Genomic DNA, 24128 nt, shown 5'->3' with positions numbered 1-24128 from the left:
CAACGTCATTCTGGAAGTCCTAACATGTATGTGTAATAAGGTAAGAAAAATAAAATAAAATGCATACTAATTGAAAAGAAGTAAAATTATCTTTATTCACAGGTGATACGATTTTTGGCACACACACAAAAGAAAGAAGGGCTGAAAATCAGTACATAGCCATCCATCTTAAGAAGTCAAAAAAAAAAAAAAACAACCTAGCACATTGAATCCAAAAAGATGGAGGAAGATGTAAATAAAGAGCAGAATTTAAGGAAGTGGGGAAAAATATGCACTAGAAAAGATAAAGTCAAATTGAGTTCATTAAAATGACTAATAAGATTGATAACCCCCTGGTAAGACGGATGAAGCAAAAAGAGAGAAGACATAAATTATTAAAATCAGGAGTAAAAATAAGGACATGCCACAGACACCAGAAAGATTAAAAGACAATATTATAATCTCAAATGTCAATATATTTGAAAATTTAGAATCAGAGAAACTCCTAAATATGTACTACTTAACAAAACTGACACCAAAGAAACAAAATCTGAAAAGTCAAACAATGAGATAAGTTGAACCCAGAATTAAAAACTGCCTACAAAGAAAACTCTAGATCTAAATCCAGCAAATTTAAATCTAGAGTTTGAATTTATGAAAGAAACGTTGCCAATCTTATACAAACTCTTCATGAAAATAGAAAAAAAAGAAAATATTCCACAACTCAAGTTTTTGTAACCTAAATAATCTGAAAGTTTCTAACATCAGAAAAAAGTTTTCCTAAATAAAAAAAATAAATAAATCAAATACAATAATTTATAAGACAATAATACATCACAACAAAATTGGTTTTATTCTAGGATGCAATATTGTGTTTATGTTCTAAATTTGCCACATTAATAGAGGAAAATTAAAAGTTACACAATCATCTCAATCAATATAGAAAAGGTATGATAAGGCCGGGCGCGGTGGTTCAAGCCTGTAATCCCAGCACTTTGGGAGGCCGAGATGGGCGGATCACGAGGTCAGGAGATCGAGACCATCCTGGCTAACACGGTGAAACCTCGTCTCTACTAAAAAATACAAAAAAAACTAGCCGGGCGTGTTGGCGGGCGCCTGTAGTCCCAGCTACTTGGGAGGCTGAGGCAGGAGAATGGCGCGAACCTGGGAGGCGGAGCTTGCAGTGAGCTGAGATAGGGCCACTGCACTCCAGCCTGGGCGACAGAGCGAGCCTCTGTCTCAAAAAAAAAAAAAAAACAAAAACAAAAGGTATGATAAAATCCAAATACACTGATGATAAACATTAGCAAAGAAGGAATAAAAGGTAACTAGTTTCTTAACATCTATAAAACCACACAGGAAATATCATAATTATGAAAGGTTTAAAAGTTTTCCCTTTAAGACTGGGAATAGAAAAGTTATCTCATATGATTACCCTGACATTCAAAGGAATCCCCAGATAAATTATTTTAATTAATAGGTGAATTGAGCAAGATTGCTTGATACAATATTAGTATACAAAAATCAACTGCATTTCGATACTGGGACACAGAAATGAAAAATAGTTAAACATTACCAGTTAAGAAAATTTTTTAAATCCAATATCCGAATCCAATATTTAGATATATAAATGTTATATATCTAAAAAATATATAAAACCTGTACACATAAAACTATAGTTATGATAGATAAAGAACACCTAAATAAATGTAGAGACATATCAAGTTGATGTATAATGAGTGAATCCCGTAAAGATATTAATTATCTCCAAACTTATCTAAATTCAATATAACTGCAATTAAAATTACAACAGGTTTCTGTGACAATTGAGAAACTGATTCTAAAATTTATATTGCAATTCAAAGGGACAAAAATAGCCAAGACACACTTTAAAAAGAAGAAGGTGGTAAGATTTCATCTACTGAATATCAAGTCTCATTACAGAGCAACAGTAATTAAGACACAAGGCTAGACAAATCAATCAATGGAATCAAACAGCCCAGAAACATACTATCATCTACAAAGAAATTTTATTGGCCAGATGCAATGGCTCACGCCTGTAATTCCAGCACTTTGGGAGGCCAAAGTGGGTGAACTGCCTGAGCTCAGGAGTTCAAGACCAGCCTGGGCAGAATGGCAAAACCCCATCTCTACTAAAAATAGAAAAAATTAGTCAGGCATGGTGATGTGCCTAGGGTCAGGGAAATGAGAAGGGTGACCGTGTGGGGCTGGAAATGATGGATAGGAATGGCACAGAAAGTGTGGGAGTTTATCTTCCATAATGAGAACCACCTGACAGTGCCTAATGCTGAAAATCAAGCACACCATTTAAGGATGTTAAAGTAAGTCTCAAATAATCAGCTAAGACAGATAGAAGTACTTGTCCTATGGAAGCGGACAACTACAGATATAAAGTTGGGGGTCTACTGTTTAACAAACCTTGTAAACTACTGTTTGACTCTTTCAAACTTAAAAAAAAGTACCGGGGAGAAAAATCCCACTATGCCACCATTTATAAGCAGAACCTACATGAACCCATCTGTTGCTTACTTCTTTACTTTTCTCTATCACATTCTGTGAAGTCAGTATTAACTCTTTGCCTAAAGGAAAGTTCTCTAAGTAGACATAACTCCCTAACTCTCTTGATTAGCTCATTTGTCAGTCTTAATAGGAATATAAAAGATATACACAGATACATCTAAGTATATTAATTAATTATACTCAGGAATATGTAGGAATTATTAGTAAAGGAAGAGAAACTCAACCTTTCTTCTTTTCTATCTCCTAACGAAAAGCAAAGTATAGGTGAAAGTTAAGGTATATAATGACTTAAATAAAAAGAAAAGATAAAAAGAATAGTTTAACAAGGATTTCCACTTGTGAATCACAACACATGAACTATGGGAAAATGGCAGGAGATGAGCTATAGTATGGAACTATGAACTTAAGCATTTCTAAATGTAGTTTAAAATACATATAATTTTTAAACTCAAGATACATTTAAAACACTACTGTTGTCAAGTTAAGGTGCCCCTAATATATAAAAATTAGGCCAAAGACAGTATAATACAATTATTTGAAATATGTTCATTTATCACTTTCTAAATAAATCTGATTTATTCTTAACTGACATCTTAATTATCCATATTTACATCTGGAATATAACAACTTTTCTCTCTTTTAACAATCCAAGACAAACAAATATTATGATTATACATTAGCTCTGCCTCCTCAGTTTCTAGAGCTGAAATGTCATGTCAATTACTTAATAAGATTTAATTTTACCTTGTTTAATCTGTCCTTGCACAATATTACTGGAAGTTGGAGGGGAACCCCTTGCCTTAGAAAGGTCTGGGGTGCTTGGTCTAGGTGGCCTTAAAAAAGAAGAAAAAAAATACAAGATATATTTTGACACCGTCATGTTTCCAGAACTATTTAAAATAAAAAACTTTCTACTTCTAAACAAATCGCAAAACAAACATATATAGAACATTTTCAATTTACCATTCCAGAAAGATTATTTTGGTTTGGACCTATTAACGTTTTCCATTTCAAATGAGTAAATGATTAGCAAGTAAAAATCTGACATGTACAATTTGTGCTTTATATTAGTTTAAGAAATATTTTCTAACATTGTACTTAACCCTTTGTTCTTTAATATTCAGATGCTGATATTTCAGCCTAATCCACAGCACTAGTCCAAGTGAATTCACAGAAAGATAGATTAAAAGCATTCAGCCCAAAAACCTGAAAACAGTCTTTAGGCATTAAGAAATCTTGGACTGTTGAGGCATACTGTCTCAGTTGTGAATTCTGCCACTACACTACCACTTACTAGCTGTGTTACTTTGGGCACATTACATCATCTCTCTGTGTCTCAGTTTTGTTATCTGTAATAAAGGGATAATAAAAGTACATACCTTATAGGGTTAAGGGCACTAACAAGTTAGTTTTTGTAAAGTACTTACAACACAGACCGACACAGAGTAAGTGCTATATAAGTATTTGTTAGAATTGTTTTTAATTCTTCATATGGTAAATGCTCACTAGAGTATAATAAAAAGTTGCCTCCATAAAAAGACAAATTGAGTCTAAGTATTCTAGAAATATTAAAATAGTATTCTGCATGTTAAAAAGTTTTTTCTTTCTCTATTGAAAAATTCTGACTATACTTCTCACAAAATTCTGAAGCCAAATCTCTGAACACATGCCAATCATTAGATATAAGTTACAATGAGAAGAAGCATTTAACCAAATACACAATTTTTATTTTTTTCTTTTTGGAGACAGAGTCTTACTCTGTTGCTTAGGCTGGAGTACAGTGGCACAATCATGGCTCACTGCAGCCATGAACTTCCAGGCTCAAGCAACCCTCCCACCTCAGCCCCCCTAGTAGCTGGGACTACATACATGTAACCACCATGCCCAGCTAATTTATTTTATTTTTATTTTTACTTTTGTAGAGGCAGGGTCTCACTATGTTGCTCAGGCTGGTCTCAAACTACTGGCTTCAAGTGATCCTCCTGCCTTAGCCTCCCAAAGTGCTGGGATTACAGGCTTGAGCCACCGCGCCCGGCCTACAATTTCATAATTATATTTACGAGAGCTAGTCTATATGACTACCTCCCTCATTCCAAATTTTTAAAAAATAACATCTAAGTATGCCAGCGTATACATAAAATAGTATAATTTTATTATGTTTTAACTGGGCATTTTGAAACTGGTGTTTTAAAATGTAAAAAGGAAAAAACTGAGATGACACTAATATAATAAAATTGTGTAGAGCCAAAAAAGAGTAATCAACAATGAAAAAATAAAACAGGTTTCTTTTTTTGAAACTTAATAAAATCAAACTATCATGGTCACACCTGGTAGGACCCTTCTTCATATGATCACCAATAAAAGTTGCATTGGTCATACTCATTAAAGTATTTGCCAAAGAAATGATAGACAGGAGATGCTGTGTGGTGACAGCACGGGACACTCCGTAAGTTCCCTTTCCTACTCCCTCAGTTGCTGGCAGCTTCCTTCCCACTTCTGATTTCCCGTGTGACAGTTTACAAGCAGGCTGATTATAACCCGGCAGCATCAGTGACATATGGCCTCCTCTTGACAAGAGACCAAACGATACTGTGCAGTGGGGTTTCAGCATTCCAAGGCGATCCAGGCAAACTTCATCCAGTACTTCATTCAAACCCCAGGCGTGAAGGCAGGACATAAACAGCTTTGCAGTGTCCATAGTTAAATTATATTCTAATAGGGTCAATGGCTTTGATTTGCTGGACCGATATTCAGGATCACTTTCTTCCCTTCTCTGCCTCATTATCTCCTCATCCTCCTCTTCATCATCAAGGAGGTGTTCCTTGATGTTCTCTTTGATCGTTTCTTTCACTTGTTGGAAGAGAACTGCTGCCCGTTTTCCAGTTAAAAAAGAGCCCCCTTTGTCTGAACTGCCAGATGCTTTTTGCAAATTCTCTGGGGAAATAAGCGCAGTATTCGGCCTAGAGGCTTCCTCAGTCAGGAGTTGAATAATCAACGCTTCCACATCAAAGAATAGCACATGTATGTCCGGGTCTGTTAGGTTTGTCTTTATTGCTTGAACCATCAGGGAGTTATGAGAATATTTAGGTAAATTTCCCTGTAATAAATATTTTTAAAAGATAGTTATAATTAAAAGTGCTTAATTTCATACATTAATTAATAAGCAATAAATAATCAGAGGAATTAACATGCTTATTAAGCTGTCCTTCTAGGAACCTGTATCATGAATAGTGACATACTAACTTTGCCAATCAACAGCATGTAACATACCAGCTTACACAATTAGAAGAACTTCATGCTGAAACAATCACAAAATTGCCAATTAGTTTAAAAACCAAGAAAATAACAGTTTATTATTGAAGCAGGGAGTTTCTTTCCTCATAGTACAGATTAAAATTTGTTTCAATAATTTACGAGCAAATCTTGTCTCTGAGAACAAACTACTGTTCCACCTGATGGAATAATCCGTTTATCGTGGCTCCTGATTCTTTAAGTTGCTACAACCATCATATCCCTCCTTTTTCCATTTTACCTTCAATCTCCCTATTCAAAGATTCCATTTCCTGAATAAAGAACATATTAGAGTTTACTTAGATCCTTTAAAAAATGCTATCTTTAGACCATGCTCCCTTTTCTATTTCTCTCCTGTTCTAGCCAAATTTATGTCCCTTTTAGCAAAATTTACTGAAAGTAGTAGACTAATCCAATGAAAATTCTTCAGTCCCTCTCTTCCTTAATGTCTTTGCAGTATATGACATTGTTATTTTTTGCTGAGACAGAAAGAAAAAGAGACAGAGACAGAGAAAGAACTAAAAGAAAGAATAAAAAGCCGCCTCCACAGCATCCTGGAGAGTAATAAAGACTTAACTGGAGAATACCTCCTGGTAAGTCTTCTACCTCTGTCAATCTCTCCCTCTCAGGCAGCTGCCCTGATAACTCATTCATCCTCCCACATGGGAACTATCACCTATATGTAGATGGCTTTCTAATTTCCCATCATCAGCCAGACCAGTCTCCTAAAGGAGTTTCAATCCTTTATCCCCAATGGTTTGTATTGGGAGATCCCACAGTACCTACCTTGCTTTTTAACGTTCTCATCGCCACCCCTCACTAAACCTGCTGGGCCTCCTGACTCATCAGTTGGAAATCATTCCGTTTTCTTCCTATCCTACCGTCACGACAGAAATTCAGACCCTTATCTTTGCTCCTCAAGACAGGTTTCACTGTCCCTGGTCTCTTACTCCAACACATGTGACCTCCAAAGAGCCACAGACTTCTTTCTGAGGCAAAAATCTAATCACGTCACTCTACCAAAAAATTTCCATTATCATGAATTATTAAGAAAAATAGACAATACAAAAATTCTTAAAAACTAAACAAAACATAAGTGAATATCTATCTGACCTTGAGATGAGAGTGGACTTTCTAAACATACTTAAAAGTTCACTATGATAAAAAACATGTTAAATGACAACTAAAAAATAGGAATAAAATATTCCAGAAATAGGACTAATGAAGAGTTGTAATAAATATAAACATTTCTTAAAAACAATAAGAATACTATTGTCAAAAGAAAAAAAAAGAAAAAAAAAACTATGAAGAACAAAGAGAGTAAAAGAAACTAAAGGGTGAAAATAAAGGGTGAATATAGGGAAAACCTGCTCAAATTGGTTGTCAAGGAAATAACAGTTAAAATAACCACAAGATAAATGTTTTATCTTATTAACTTATTAGCAAACAGTAGACAGTAAAAACAGTATAGAGAAAGTCAAACTCATACACTGCAGGCATGAATTTAAATAGTTTTAAAAGAGTAATTTGGCAAAATACCTCATGAGCCTTTCTGATTGATATTGTTTGATCCAATACATTTATTTCCAGGATCCTATCTCAAATAGTCAGAAATACAGACAAGGATTTATGTTCAAAGATGTTCAGTGAAACCGTAGCCAATATTTTAAATTGAAAACCACCTAAATATCTACAATAAGGAAACCAGTAAACAATTTATGCATAGCCATATAATAAATATTGCAGTATTTATAAATCACATTTTATGTGTACATCTAACCATGTAGGAAAATACCCATGTTCCAATTTTAAGTGAAACTATATACACACCCACATGCACACACACACACACACACACACAAGTTATGGTTCCAATTTCAAGTATTTAAAGCTTAAGTATATATATATACACACACACATATATATAAGCATGGCAAGAAAGACTGCTTATATGGGTGTGTGTGTGTATATACATGTGTATATATATATGGGTGTATATATATATACATATATACAGATGTGTATATATGTATATATATACACACACACACACCCCTCCCATATAAGCAGTCTTTCTTGCCATGCTTATATATATGTGTATGTGTGTATATATATACTTAAGCATTAAACACATGAAATTGGAACCATAACTGGTGTGTGTGTGTGTACATGTGGATGTGTGTATAGTTTCATCTCACTTAAAATCTGTATATATGTATATATATATACACACACACACACACACACACACACAGCACAAAACATTCTCCAAGATATACTGCTGCTTACCCTTCCAATTTCATCTCTCACCACAATCCCTATAACTTCCGCCAAATCAAACCACTTGCACTTTTCTGGACCAAAGTGTGTGTGTGTATATATATATACACAAAGTGTGTGTGTGTATATATGTGTGTATATATACACACACACATACATATATATGTGACTGGAAAGAAATGTGTGAAAATATTAATAGTAATTACAATCTTGTGATGGAATCATAGAACATTTTGTTTGTATTTCTATATATTTCTTAGATTGTATATAATCATATAATCAATATATATTATTTTGATAATTAGAAAATAAAGCTCTAGAATAAAATGTGAACTCCTTTAGCACAATTTTCAAAGTCCATTACAGTTTGACACCAAATATACCTTCCGAGCTTTAACAAATAGGCCCTAGTACCAAAATTATGGCCCCTCACATATAAATCCTTTTACTTATTCCCCTTCCCAAAATGCTCTTCCTTCACTCCAATCCCTTCTCTTCCATCGAAGCCCTATTATTCCATAAGTATATATATATCAAATCATCACACTGTACACCTAGGAATATACACAATTGACAATTTGTCAATTGTCCCCCAGTAAATTGGTGGGGGGTGGGAGAAAGAGACTAATTCTGCCAAGGAGGTTATTGAATTCAACTCCCACAACATTTTATGTGTACTGTGTATCACATATTTGTATGTCTTTGCCATATTTACATAATTTGTTGTTCTAGATATTTACATTTTCCTATACTCTACAGGAACATTTCAAAATCAGGGACCAATCATGTCTTACTCACCTTGTATAGTCTAAACCTATTACAGTACCTAACAGAATGAACAAAGACTATTACGAAAATTGTATAAAATTGGCTGGTCCAAGTGCAGTGGTGTTTAGAACTAATTGGTCACAACCAGTTACAGATTTCTTTGTTCCTTCTCCACTCCCACTGCTTCACTTGACTAGCCTTAAAATTTTTTTAGGAAAATTATTTTAAATTGCCAATCAGCTCTTCTGTCATAAAATTACCACAAATCCCCTTAATTGGTCTCTCTTCTGTCTTAATTTCCTCCCATCTGACCATGTTTCTTTCGAGCTTAAGAGACTTCAACATTCTGTTGAACCCAAGGATAAAATCCAGGCTTACCTGCAAAGCACAAAACATCCTCCAAGATATACTGCTGCTTACCCTTTCAAGTTCATCTCTCACCACAATCCCTATAACTTCCGCCAAATCAAACCACTTGTACTTTCCAAGACCAAGTAGTTTCAGACATTTGTATTTCTGCATATGCTTATGCCAGAATCATGCTCCCTCCTGAATCTTTCTTCTGACACTCAAGTCATACATACTTCTACTCATCCTGTAAGAAGTATTTCAAGTGGCTTCTCTTCTGAAAATTACTTACAAATTTTCCAAGCAGATCTATCACTATTTCCTGTGGGTAAAGTTCTGCTCTAAACATTTCTATACTACAGTTAAGCATCCTAAAATACATAAACAATGTGATAAATTTACACTATACAATCATAAATATAAAGTTACAAATGCAGAAAACAATCAAGACTTTCCGAATCTCATTCTCGTATATTTAATTCATTCATTCTCCCAATTGCCTAACACCTATTATGTCTTGTGTTTGTGCAGGGTACTGAGGGTACCAAGATGAGTCAGAAATGGTTTTTCTAGTCATGGAACTCAAAACAGATGATGACATGTACATAAGTTATTATGATGTTGGATGAATGGTGCCATAAAGAGAGATGGCAAGGCACAAGAAGGGGACCCAATGGAGAAAGTATCAACTCCACCCCGGGTGACCAGGAAACCCTCACGGAAGATGTAATGAGCAATGAAGGAGCGCTCCTGGCAGAACGATGGCCAGATGTGAAACAGGACAAAGGCAGAAGCATCACACAGTGGATACTGCTGAAACCACAAGTGTCCAAGATGAAGAATGCAAGGCATGGCTTTATCCTGCAGGCTCGGGAGCCACTAAAGCAGTATTTTTCTCAGAATCATCAGGAGTGCTTGTTAAATACAGCTTCCTGGGTCTGATATCAGACCCGAACCAGTATCTTTAGGAATGCATCAGAATCTAATGAGCACTCCAGATTACTTTATGCAGTAAAGTTTGAGAACTGTTGTCTAAAAGTTTTAATGAGGGGAGTAACATGATCAAACTTAATTGTATAAACATTTATCTCCCAGAAATGTTGGCTAAAGGGAGCAAAATCAGTAATGAATGTGAAATGGAAGGCAACTGAAACCATCCAAATGAGGGAAGATAAAAGTATGCAATAGCACTGAGCATGCAGAAAACAGCACAGGTTGAAGAACATATACATTACCCTTTTATTTTTCATAGCACTGTGCTTTATCTTTTCTTTTTCAGACACTGAATGGATAATGTCGGACACTATGCTTACTGCTTTTTACCTACCAACAGCAGTTTGAGTGAATACTACATAAAATTACATAAATATTTTATCTAAAATAATATTGATATGGAAAATTATTATTAATAATGATAGCTACCATATACAAAGCTGTTGTTATGGCCTAGGCACCAGACTAGGTATTAGGGCTGGTTATGTCACGCAGAAGATAAAATATCATCATATATCAATATTAGGTAGACAGACTCAACACTAGCTATGAAGGAATAGGTAGTAACAACATTAGGTAAAAGAGCCCACCACAGTGCTTTGGCAGATGCTGCCTCTCTGGGAAAGACCTGCAAAATTCTTTCAGGATAAAGATAAAGACCATTGCTACCAAAGAATATAAAATCAAACATGCTTGGTAAAGAAATTATTGAAGCAGCACGAGTGACTTGAAGAAAAAAGGAGGCTAGAGTGGTAGCCTCAAGACAGCCCTTTAAGCTCTTGCACCTGATGTCAACCCCACATGCCTGCTTTCCGCACCTGCAGATCTGCGAATGTTTCTGTCCCTTCCTGGGAGGTGTGCCAGCAGACAGCCCCATGCATGGACACCTGAAACATCATCTAGTGTCTGGGACAATGGTATCTGGATACAACTGTGTGTGATTCCTCTTATCGGAACTTCTTAGTGCACTGATTGTGTCATTGTAGCAAAAACTATACCTAACAGCAATCCACAGAAAAAGAAAGAGTTGAAAGACAGAAAGACAGAAAGAAAGACAAGAAAGAAAGAAAGACAAAGAAAGAGAAAGAAAGAAAGAAAGAGAGAAAGAAAGAAAAGAAAGAAAAGCAAAGAAAAGCAAAGCAAAGAAAAGAAAAGGAAAGGAAAGGAAAGAAAGAAAGAAAGAAAAAATGGGGACAAAAACAGCTGAGAAGATAACAGGAGGAGACAAAAGAAAAGAAGAGAAAATGACTAACCTTGAAGTCCTATAGGTAAACTATAAAATTTCTGATATCACCAAGTCCTGCATAATTTGCAATACCTGACAATAGATTTAACTAACCCAACAAAGTCTTGTTACAACAAAATATAGGTATGCAGCAAAGTTGTGAGGATATTTTGGCTAAATGCATGGAGATGGCAGAATTAATCACCAACATGTCTGATATTGTAACATAGTACACTAAGTTTATCTACGGGAAATTAAAACATCTAACAAACTCATAAGTCTCTGGGCTTAATCATAAGATATTCATGTCTAGAGCACACTAATTCATTCAAATGAGCTTATTATACTCTCAACAATTTCAAACACAGGCTATCGGATCCAGAAAATTCTCTAGCAGGAAGCTTAGTATGCTTCCGCTGCTACCTTTATTAAGAACGTTTGAAATGTGTGCTCACAAACTCACCTTTACATTATCAAGGAAGAAGATTAAATTCCGTTTAACAAATATTTGTGAAGTGTCTTTTATGCGCAAGATGCTTGGGAGAAAATAAAGCCTCTGTTCTTAAGAAGAAAGCCAACAAGGAAAGCTAAATTATAAGGTACATACAAATGAAAAGATCTCAAATTTGCTAGTAAAACTCAACGATAAATGCAAAATACATCCATCTACACACACTTACTTAGAAGGGTAGTAAGACAGACATATTTGACATTTTCAGTGTAAAAACCAAGTCAATTGTAACTTTAAATACAGATGTAACCATTTCAGATTTCAAATAAGGAATCTGACTTAAAATATTACAGAAATAAAACCACAGAAAAAAATTATTGGATTGCTTCCTCATTGCTGAAAGTGAACCTGTGGCAATTATAGGTTAAGAGTAACAGGTAAAATTGTCTCTCGAGTGAAAACCCAAGGAAAACAACAGAACTACGATTCATGAGATTAATCTGTATTCAAGCACGGATATTTTTCAGCACATAATCACACAGACACACACACACATACACACACACACACACACACACACACACCCATATGCAGTAGCCTCCAGCAACAAAAAAGCAATAACTTCGAATCTGCAGAGGAAAAAATGTTGATGAATCCTTGTTTATCATTATTATATATTTATAATGTTTATCATTAAATATTTTAATATATTCTAGGTTAAATCATGTCAGGTATTTCAGGTGAAATACCTGAAAGCTGTCTTTTCTAAAACCAATATTATAATGATATTTTCAGTGTATTTCGTTTCATCCTACGACAAAGAGAAACGTAAAACAATGGCAATAATTGCACTCTTTCACCATTCACTTCCATGATCCTGACTTAAAGCTTACTTATTTCACAATCATTTTTTAACATTGCAGTTTTCAAGAGGATTTTAAAATAGTTTACTATTTATCTTGAATGAGCACTGAGTCCAATCTATAGTGATATCAAATGGTTCCTATAGCCAATTAAAAAGAGTTTATTTATACCAGCAAGCACTACAGACATAGGCTGATTTTCATGCTAAAGTATAAAGCAGAAGAGTTAATAATTAAAAAAAAAAATCAGAATCTCCTTTGAAAGCAGAGATTAAGGATACTAAGAACAAGGCTAGGAAATACCACACATCTAACACACACACACACACACACACACACTTCTATAGGTATTAATACCTTGAATCTTGAAATGGAAAACAAAAAACACTTGACAAATCTTAGTATGCTGTTTTACAAAATCATGTAGCCATATTACATTGCATGTTCTAAATAATGTTAAATTTCCGTGAAAAAATGGTTTATTGCCTAATAATATTTTGGCAGGAAAAATAAGTTAAATATTTAATAATTTTACTATTGATTTAGTATAGAATGTTTATTGAATAAAAGTTTTTAAAAGAATTTCTGAAATTCTGCTGCATGTCAAATGTAAAAAGGTCACTGAATAAAAACAAATTGATGTCTTGACATAATTTTTAAATAGCTAAGGGAAAAACTTCATAATCCACTAAAAAATATGCACAATATGGTTTCAATATTAAATATTTTAAGTACTAGAAAAAAGGAAGAAAGGAAGGAAGGAGGTGAAAGGCAGAGAGTGAAAAGGGAGGCACAAAAATGAGAAAATGTCAAGAAACTGTGGAAGACTGAAATGGATATTTGGTGCCCTCTGCTGTTGTTTTGCTGTTACTTAACATTAAGAGTTAGGATAATACAAGTGAGTTTTCTTTCATCAGAGAATCCATTTATGTTGGAAATAGACAATATATACCACTATTCATCTTAAATATTTTATTTTAGACAGGATAAGTCTTCATGAGTAGGTGTGAATGACAATATAGTCATGGAGTTCATGTTATTTGACTTTTCATGTGTTTTCATTAACAAGCATGTTAATAAGCATAAACTAGAGATATTTAACTGACTGAGATTTTAAGGTTTGATATTACACTATAATTTAATATGATATAAAATATAAATCAACTAAGTAAGTTTTAACCATTAAGTATAAACATTTAGGTCATGCCTTTGATAAAGAATATATCTTTCAAAGATATTTCTGTAGACCATGTCTCACTGGATAATGTCTGAATAATAATATCCAAATAGTGTTAATATATTAAGAGGTTAGAAGATCAATATATTAAGAGCTTCCACAACAGTAGTACAAGAGATTGATTTTTCAACTCTTCCCAAAGGGCCAAGTTACCAAAGTAACAAGACCAGGAGTGTTCCTCACTGTACAGACCTTTACACAACTCAGTTAACTTCCCTAGCATCAATTCTTCTATCTTCCAAATAAAGAAAAGACTGCCTGCCTCAATGAGTTGTTGTAAACAGCGAACAGATAATGCAAGCAGTATTCCTTTCACTGGTAAGGGAGAGATAACAAAACCCTGCTCATTTTATCTCAAATGAATGTATCAAAGATACATGTGAACATAGTTTATACGAAGTGAAAGAAACAAAATGCAAAAATCCAAAGAGCTCCTAGTATAACACACCCTTCTAGATATGCTGAAACCCTTAACACACTTGTAAATGAATGGAAACAAGGGTGAGATTCCAGGAGGCTCCACTTGGTAAGAACAAGGATAAGGCTAATAATGAGAAAATGAAAAGAAGAAAAAAAAACTGCCCTATTCGACCCTGGGGCACTGTGATGAACAAGCCCTAATTTGAAATGTTCATGCTCACGTAGATTCTAAGCTATTTTGAACTCTTCTTTCATCACTGTCCAACTTGGCCCACATCTCACTATTCTCTCCGCACAGTGGCCATGCCCACGTGCATCAGCACAGGCTGCTCCCTTTGCCTGGGATGTTCTTCCTCCTAATGTCAAGCCTCTCTCTTCTGAAAAGCCTTCCCAACAACCTTTCAGGTCAGTTTGTCTCCTTGGGGTTCTCTCCCACTTGGTTCATACCTTAAGTAGTAAAAAGCTCAACACAATGAACTGCACACTTTTCTCCCACATCACAGCAGGAACTCCTCCAACGCCAGGGCCCAGGGCCCACTGGGTGTGGGTGTAACTTATGCCCTCTCCAGCTGGTTCTAGCTTGGGGCCTAGCTTATAGTATGCACTCAATATATGCTGAATGAATGCATGGATCAATCAATCAAGAGTATTAAGCTATGTATGTTGAACAACTACTGTGATGTTTTCAAACATGTTATCCCATTTAACTTCATTACAACCCTATTATACCAATTTTAAAACTAAAACCAAGTTGAAGATAAGAGATAAGTCAGCCACCTAAGGTCACACAGCAAGTCAATGGTGACAATACAAGAGGAAGTCAGGTTCCTCCTGCCTGACTTCCATCTGCCTACCACTTCCTACATGTTTTGAATAATTCTAGCTATCAAGAGACTCTCAACATTCATTCTGTAGAGATTTTAGAGAGAAAGGAGGTGGTGAGGGAAAGAGCGAATCCACTCCACATTAGTGAACCCTCAAATCCTGGGTTATTTAGTGATTCAATGAACACTTCATGCTGAGCACTGGAAATATGAGAAGCAATATGGTGTGGTCCTCTGAGAAGCTCTTTGTCTGATACAGAGCAGTGGTTTTGAGCAGGCGGTAATTCTCCCCTCACTCCCAAGGGACACTTGGTAACGTCTGGAGACACTTTGCTAGTGACAACCTGGAAGGGGTGCTAATAGCATCTAGTTGGTAGAGGCTAGGGATGGTGCGAAAAATACTGCAGTGCACAGGATTCCACAAGAAAAAATTATTCAGCCAAAAATGTCAATAGTGTTGAGGTTGAGAAACTCTGATATGAAGAAGTAGAGATGGAAATAAATATATCTACTTGCTTACATATATTGGTACTATAGAATAAGTACTAGGATAGCAATATAATCCAAGTGCCAGAGAATCAGAGAGGAAGAGACCCAACTACCCCTGTCTGATTTGGCTGTATTATTATACTTGAAAAATTCAGGAAGGCTTTGTAGGGACAGAGGTCACAGAACTCATGCTCATGAGATGAGTAGGAGTTAGCCAGGTGAAGGGTGGGACAAGCATACAGCAAGTACTACACTTACTGAAATAGAAGTGAAGGAGACTAAAAACCAAGTAACATTACACTGTAACAACCTAAAATCCTGGCTTATGCTGATAAATCCCTTCCCCTTTTACCGTTCCCATTCTTTTTCCTACCTCGTCCGTTCTACCCATCTGTTTGCCTGAGAAAATATCACTTTTACCAGAGCTGATTGCTGCTTGGTGTGATTGTGATTGAGATGTGAATGTAATTAGGAAAAATCCGTATTTTTATACAAAATAAGAGAGAGATCAGTGGAAGACATTAACAGAAAGATCTTTGGATATATTTTACCTGTTGTAGTCAGTTGACAGCATCATATAGAATTCCAGCCACAACCACTATGTACCAATTATACTTCTTAAACTTGGACAATGCAGTAAACTGTCTCCCTGAGATATTTCTATTCAAGGTTAATTTTAGGGCCTGCAATATCATGTCATATAAATCATCTTATGAGATTCACACTGGAAAAAATGTTTAAACCTTGAAGTCATTGTCCCTGGCTCACACCTTTGCTGGCCATCCATTGTCTCAGGGAAGTTCAGCATTCGTATAGGTCAGTGATTTCAACTTATGGTCTGCAGTTGTTGGGGGTCAAGGGGCTTCCTTATGAGATGTAAAAGGATTCAAAGTAGGAGGGCAAATGACACAACGTTAAGCATAGGGTAATTCAGTAAAGTGAATTACTAAGGTTACTTTCACTAATTATGCTACAAGTGCTATTTTTATATTTTGCTATTTATAACCTTAAATTAGCACGTGACCAGTTTTCTAGAACAAGAGTCCCCAACCTTCAGGTCACGAACTGGCACTGGTCCACAGGTCCACGGCTTTTTAGGAATGGGGTTCTACAGCAGAAGGTAAGCGGCAGGCAAGTGAGTACTACCACCTGAGCTCCACCTCCTGTCACATCAGCAGCAGTATTAGCTTCTCATAGGAGTGAAAACTCTATTGTGAACTGTGTATGCAAGGGATTTACGTGTGCACTCCTTATGAGACTCTAACTATGCCAGTTTCATCCCAAAACCATCTACCCCAGGCCATGAAAAGACTGTCTTGCATGAAACCAGTCCCTGGTGCCAAAAAGGTTGGGGCCTGCTGTTCTGGAGACTTTCAGCATTCTAATTAGATGTCATATTATTATGAACTGTAGAGTAATGGTACAAAAATTTTACTGCATATGAACACTGGACAGTCTCACATAAAGGATGCCTTAATAATCTGTACATCATAAGCGCTGGCTTTCAAATGCTGTTATCTTGCTTTCAAATTGCAAGTTCCTATTAGATTCGTCATTTAGTTTGGAAATTTTTACTTGCATCAACAATATTTTAAACTATAATTTTCCAAAACACATTCATAAGGCATGTATGAATCCTATTGTTAAATGCTATCTTAATCCTTACTCCCAAATTAGCCTGTTAGATGGCACTGCATTCTTATCACGAGGCTCTTTATCCAGTGGGAGGAGAAAAGACCAGGAAAGTGCACCACCAAATACTAAAAGCCATAGTAACTTTCACAACTTCCCCTCCACTCAACCTCAGCCAGCCACTCCCACGGCCATGCACACTGGGTCCTGTCCTTACCTGAGAAACCTTAAATGCTAATATCCCCACTCTGGCCACACCTTCTAGAGTTCCAGATCTTCCCCACACCTGCTCTTCAGCCTCTTGGAGCACAAACTGCTGCAACCTGTGGGTGGGAATCATCTGGGAACCTTTGAAACCTCCCACACAAAGGTTGCACCCCATACCAATTAAATCAGAAAATCCTCGTGTAGGAGCCAGGTGCCAGTAGTCCCTAAAGATCCTCAGGTGATTTCAGATGCAGCATGGTTTGGGAACCACTATCATGGGGCATTCAGGCCCTGGATTCCACAATTTCCTCAAAGACCATCAGCCCCTCTTCCCCTTCCTTGTCTGTGCTAACACAGTCGGTCCTAGCAATCAGTGTTTCACAACCACCCTCCATTCCCTTTAACATCTGCATTTCAACTACAAATTCAGTGAATCCTTACACTGGCTCTCAGACCCCTCCTTCCCTAATCCCTACCACTCTCATCAGGTCCCCAACTCAGGATCACTCCCTTCCTCCCTACGGACAATCTTACCGCCAACTTCTGGGAGAAATGGGAAGGCTTTAGGAATGTTCTCTCCTCAATCCCCATCCACTATCCACAGAAACATACCCATCTGGACACCCAGCCTGTGCTCTTTCCCTTCAGTTTCAGAAATAAGGTTTTCCTCCTCCACATCAAGGCCAACTGCCTTCCCTCCCTTTACCTTTGAAATCGCCCACTCTATCATGCCCTGGGGAACCTACCTTCATCAATTATCAATTCCTCCCTATCCTGATCTAGAATGCTCCTTTCACTACTGGATCATCATCCTCAGCCCACAGATACTCTCAGCTGTCTTCAAAACTACATCTCCCTCTAGCTACTCTCTTTCCTTCTCTTCTTATACACATCTTTCAAAAGTATTCTACATTTGTTACTATTTCTATTTCCACACTTTCCTTTCACTCCTTAACCCTCCACAATCAACCTTCTGCTCTCATCGTCCTGGGAAGACAGTTCTTAAAAAGAATACTAATGACTTCACTGACAAACACATTTTGATCCTTCTAATACCAACATCTACTGCCATTTGACACAAGTGATTACTCTCTACTCTGCCTGACACTCTTGATTCCCTCTGTTTACAGGTTAGCCCATTCTCTTGGCTCTCCTCACATGCCTCACACCACTCCTCCTCTAAATCATTTCCTTTCCCTCCTCCCTTAAGGTTAGCAAGCCCAGAGTCTACCTCTGAATGATCTCCTCCACTTCCACAGTACTAAGAACCATCTTTCGTATGTCTCATCACCACAGTCCTGCCTCAAGTTTCACTCTCTTAAAGGTCTGGCAGACATCACAACATAGATGCCCTATAGGAACCCCATACTTACCATAAACAAAGCAACTCCTCATCATCCCGGACAAAACCTGCTCTTATATTCGATATCACACGTGATAGAGCTACTTTCTATTATATCACCCAATCAGAAAACCTGTGGGCCAACCTTCCTTCCACCCATACCTGAACAATCACGAAGTCTCACCAAATCTAACTCACAAATAGTTCTTGAATTTAAACTCTCCTCCCTATTACCTCTTGTCTGTTTTACATACTGGCTTTCATATATAATTTCTTTTGAGAGCAGGATTACAAAGCTATTTTTTTTTTCAACTTTGAAAGCCACTGAGTTAAAAGATAAAGCTTAAGCACCTTCACATGGTGCTTCAATGGACTCGCCTCATTTCCCACCACAACTGTCTCCCCGCATATGGTATTTCCTACTTCCCGCTTTGCTTGGGCCACCTAGTCCTCCCGGAACACACCGCAACCCATCTGCTTCCATCATCTGACTATATCTACTCATCCTTGAATGTCTCCTCCTCCAAGAAGCCAGTCCCAATCACCTCAAGCTAAGACAGCCTTCAGCAATACTTTCTACATGTCTCAGCTATCTCCGCTACTTTATTGAATTGTATTTATCTGTGTGTATTTTCTGAAGGTAAATATGTCTTATTCATTTGGTTCCCCAGGACCTAACACAGTACCTAGTAGTCAATAAATGTTTAACTGAACTTGACTGATTCAATTATTTTCTAACAGAGGCTTTAAAAGTCAAGATGTTTGGAAAACTTCTATATGTTCTCATAAAGAACAGATTTTCAAACATATTAGAAGAGAATAAATTATTTCAATTCCCAAAATATTAAAGTATTAGTATTTTGACATAAATATGTATATTTTTATAAATTACTTCACAATACCTTTGAGTTCCCAAATAAGAGTTAAATATTTTAAAGTATCATACACAAGGACTAGAAAGATCTGGCTGCTGAAAAGGTCATAGGGTTTAATTCACCTAGCACTCCCTATTCTCTCAGCATTCTACTATTTGATTTATGATGTGAGATAGTGAAAGAAATTTCTCCTTAGCTGTATTTAACCAACATTCCACAATAATGTATATTTCTTCTTAATATAGTATATTTTTGTTAATGTATTTGCAAGGAAAAAAAATTGTTCTGAATTTAAAACCATCATAGAACAAGACTGCTTTCCGTTGGCTCAGAACATGATAAATTATATTTAGTATGAACTATGAATCCCATTCATAAATCCATTGAACACCTATTATATGTAAAGCACAGGGTCAATAAGGCACTAGAACCACAGGGTTTATTAGGCTTCAGGAAGGGTTGTTCCATTGTATATGTCATTATTTGATGGTATTATGCAATCACCACAATAAATCCAGTCATGTCTAATTCAAGGATCCTTAAAAAGGGAAAAGAGCCAAGAATCCTGTAATCACCAGAAACTTAGCAAATATGAATTAAATATTTAGTTAATTTTGAGAATTTAGTTTTATTCCTTAATGTAATGGTTGAGATTGCATTCATAGTAACCTAAAACTCATTTCCTTCAAACTGGAGAAGACTTGGTGGAAAGGCACCCTGAGGTGGAAATTTTTAATGTATCCATTACAAACTCTCTGAAATATATACACATGATGCACACATACATTTACCCATAAAGGAGCACATGCACTCACAACCTACATATAGGGTAATTTTCTACGTGTGTGAGAGTCCTGTAACAGTGGACTTTTACTTTAATGGAGAACTTGGAGCAGATGTCAGATTTGTGGGAGCAGGAAGTGCTGATTAAATACAAAAATATCAATCATAAGGTATTACCTGGGGGAAAGATCATACACTAGAAGAGTGGCAGAGGCAGAGAGAAGACTGCTTTCAGAAGGAGATAAAAATGACAAAAGTTCATTTTGGATTGGTTTTCAAGAGAAGATAGTTGGATAACATTTAGGATTTTTAATATAGATAATGGGACAAACAGTGATGACAGTTAGTATGACAGAAAAAGTATTGGCAAACCTTTTCTGTAAAGAGTCACGTAGCAAATACTTTAAACTTTGAGGGCCACAAAGCTTTATGTCACATATTCTTAAGAATACTTTTAAAATATAAAAACCATTCATAGCTTAAGGGCCCTATTGACCTGTAGGCCACAGCTTGCACACACTAGGTAGTACCAAATAATGAGAAATGGAACATTCTATGGGACATGATTTTGAGTTCAATCTTAAACATGTTGGTTTTAAACTACCTTGGATAAAGCAGAGATCAAGCAAGCAGTAGGACCATCACTGGGAATATAGAAAGCAACAGAGCTTTTGAAAGTCTTGTAGGGCTAAAGAGAAAATTGAATATTCAAGGGACCAAGATCCTAGTGAGAAGGGAGGGAAAGAAAACAGAAGCTGACACGGGGCCATTCATGTCAAATGCCAAATACTGAAGTTGTGTAGGGAAACTAGGAATGTCTCTAGAAAACAAAACAGAGTTTTTGGCAGGGTTGTCATGCTAAGAAGATAAGAGTCAGGATTCAGGACTCGACAAGCAGAAGAACCTCGTTAAATACTCCAGGATCTCTGTTGGAAGCCCTGGAAGGACTAGAGAAGTAGAAGCAAAATCACAGGTAGGCAGAGATTTAAAATACTGCAACCTAGCCTTGACTCAGGTTAGTCCCTGATTATATTAGTTGGTCAGCCTTTATTCTATCTGACCAGCAGAGAAAGGGTGAGCCCCCTCTAGAAGAGGACATCATTTGAACAAGCTACATTTTTTATCTACAATATCTGGTATTTAGCAAAAAATTACTAAACATGCCAACAGATCACAGCATAAAACTGAAATTATAGGCAATTAAAAGAGAGTCACCAGTAATACAGATATTAGAATTGGCAGAAAAAGATTTTAAGATAATTAGGATTAATATGTTCAAGGAAATACAGAAAATGTTGGAAAAAGAAGATAAAAAGATAAAGAATTTCAGTAGATAACTGAAATCTATTTTTACAAAAGGATCAGATGGGTACTCTAAAAATAAAGACTAATAACAACAAAAAGTAGTAACTAAGTAAAGGAGTTTGTGGAAAAACAGAGCAGAAAACATTAGTCCTGTGGAACACAGAAAATATAAACATTGAAACACAGAGGGAGAAAAAGATTACAAAATACAGAGAAGAACATTAGACCTATGAAAAACATTTTTTTAAAAACGGGCAAAGGAGAGTTTTTCGTGTCTCCATCTCCTTTAGTTCTGCTCTGACCTTAGTTATTTCTTGCCTTCTGCTAGCTTTTGAATATTTTTGCTCTTGCTTATCTAGTTGTTTTAATTGTGATGTTAGGGTGTCAATTTTAGATCTTTCCTGCTTTCTCTTGTGGGCATTTAGTGCTATAAATTTCCCTCTACATACTGCTTTAAATGTGTCCCAGAGATTCTGGTATGTTATGTCTTTGTTCTCATTGATTTCAAAGAACATCTTTATTTCTGCCTTCATTACATTATGTACCCAGTAGTCATTCAGGAGCAGGTTGTTCAGTTTCCATGTAGTTGAGTGGTTTTTAGTGAGTATCTTAATCCTGAGTTTCAGTATGATTGCATTGTGGTCTGAGAGACAGTTTGTTATAATTTCTGTTCTTTTACATTTGCTGGGGAGTGCTTTACTTCCAACTATGTGGTCAATTTTGGAATAAGTGTGATGTGGTGCTGAGAAGAACGTATATTCTGTTGATTTGGGGTGGAGAGTTCTGTAGATGTCTATTAGGTCTGCTTGGTGCAGAGTTGAGTTTGATTCCAGGATATCCTTGTTAACTTTCTGTCTCGTTGATCTGTCTAATGTTGACAGTGGGGTGTTAAAGTCTCCCATTATTATTGTGTGGGAGTCTGAGTCTCGTTGTAGGTCTCTAAGGACTTGCTTTATGAATCTGGGTGCTCCTGTATTGGATGCAAACATATTTAGGATAGTTAGCTCTTCTTGTTGAATTGATCCCTTTACTCTTATGTAATGGCCTTCTTTGTCTCTTTTGATCTTCGCTGGTTTAAAGTCTGTTTTATCAGAGACCAGGATTGCAACCCCTGCTTTTTTTTTTGTTTTCCATTTGCTTGGTGGATCTTCTTCCATCCCTTTCCTTTGAGCCTATGTATGTCTCTGCATGTGAGATGGGTCTCCAGAATACAGCACACTGATGGGTCTTAACTCTTTATCCAATTTGCCAGTCTGTGTCTTTTAACTGGAGTATTTAGTGCATTTACATTTAAGGTTAATATTGTTATGTGTGAATTTGATTCTGTCATTATGATGTTAGCTGGTTATTTTGCTCGTTAGTTGATGCAGTTTCGTCCTAGCTTAGACAGTCTATACAATTTGGAATGCTTTTGCAGTGGCTGGTACTGGTTGTTCCTTTCCATGTTCAGTGCTTCCTTCAGGAGCTCTTTTAGGGCAGGCCCGGTGGTGACAAAATCTCTCAGGATTTGCTTGTCCATAAAGGATTTTATTTCTCCTTCACTTATGAAGCTTAGTTTGGCTGGATATGAAATTCTCGGTTGAAAATTCTTTTCTTTAAGAATGTTGAATATTGCCCCCCACTCTCTTCTGGCTTGTAGAGTTTCTGCCGAGAGATCCACAGTTAGTCTGATGGGCATCCCTTTGTGGGTAACCCGACCTTTCTCCCTGACTGCCCTTAACATTTTTTCCTTCATTTCAATTTAGTGAATCTGACAATTATATGTCTTGGAGTTGCTCTTCTCAAGGAGTATCTTTGTGGCATTCTCTGTATTTCCTGAATTTGAATGTTGGCATGCCACAACCCCAACAAAAAGTGGGCAAAGGATATGAAAAGACACTTCTCAAAAGAAGACATTTATGCAGCCAACAGACACATGAAAGCTCATCATCACTGGCCATCAGAGAAATGCAAATCAAAACCACAATGAGATACCATCTCACACCAGTTAGAGTGGCAATCATTAAAAAATCAGGAAACAACAGGTGCTGGAGAGGATGTGGAGAAATAGGAACGCTTTTACACAGTTGGTGGGACTGTAAACTAGTTCAACCATTATGGAAGACAGTGTGGTGATTCCTCAAGGATCTAGAACTAGAAATACCATTTGACCCAGCTACCTCATTACTGGGTATATACCCAAAGGATTATAAATCATGCTGCCATAAAGACACATGCTCACATATATTTATTGCGGCACTATTCACAATAGCAAAGACTTGGAACCAACCCAAAT

At 36.5% G+C, this 24128-nt stretch overlaps 1 protein-coding gene across 2 annotated transcripts in view; it reads right to left on the bottom strand.

The window, feature by feature from the left end:
- Nucleotides 1-24128, bottom strand: part of WDR7 (WD repeat domain 7) — a 382832-nt gene that overhangs the window by 271095 nt on the left and 87609 nt on the right. For both annotated transcript variants that reach the window (XM_011949222.1, XM_011949231.1), the window contains exons 15-16: nucleotides 4848-5617; nucleotides 3265-3353 (exon numbers count right to left, since the gene is read on the bottom strand). In XM_011949222.1, coding sequence (XP_011804612.1) covers nucleotides 3265-3353; nucleotides 4848-5617 — 859 coding nt within the window. The remainder of the gene's footprint in view (nucleotides 1-3264; nucleotides 3354-4847; nucleotides 5618-24128) is intronic.

This window comes from Colobus angolensis, unplaced genomic scaffold, assembly GCF_000951035.1.
Source record: "Colobus angolensis palliatus isolate OR3802 unplaced genomic scaffold, Cang.pa_1.0 Scaffold108, whole genome shotgun sequence".
NCBI classification, from domain to species: domain Eukaryota; kingdom Metazoa; phylum Chordata; class Mammalia; order Primates; family Cercopithecidae; genus Colobus; species Colobus angolensis.
The sequence above is the reverse complement of the archived record's forward strand: the minus strand, read 5'-3'. Positions and strand labels throughout refer to the sequence as shown.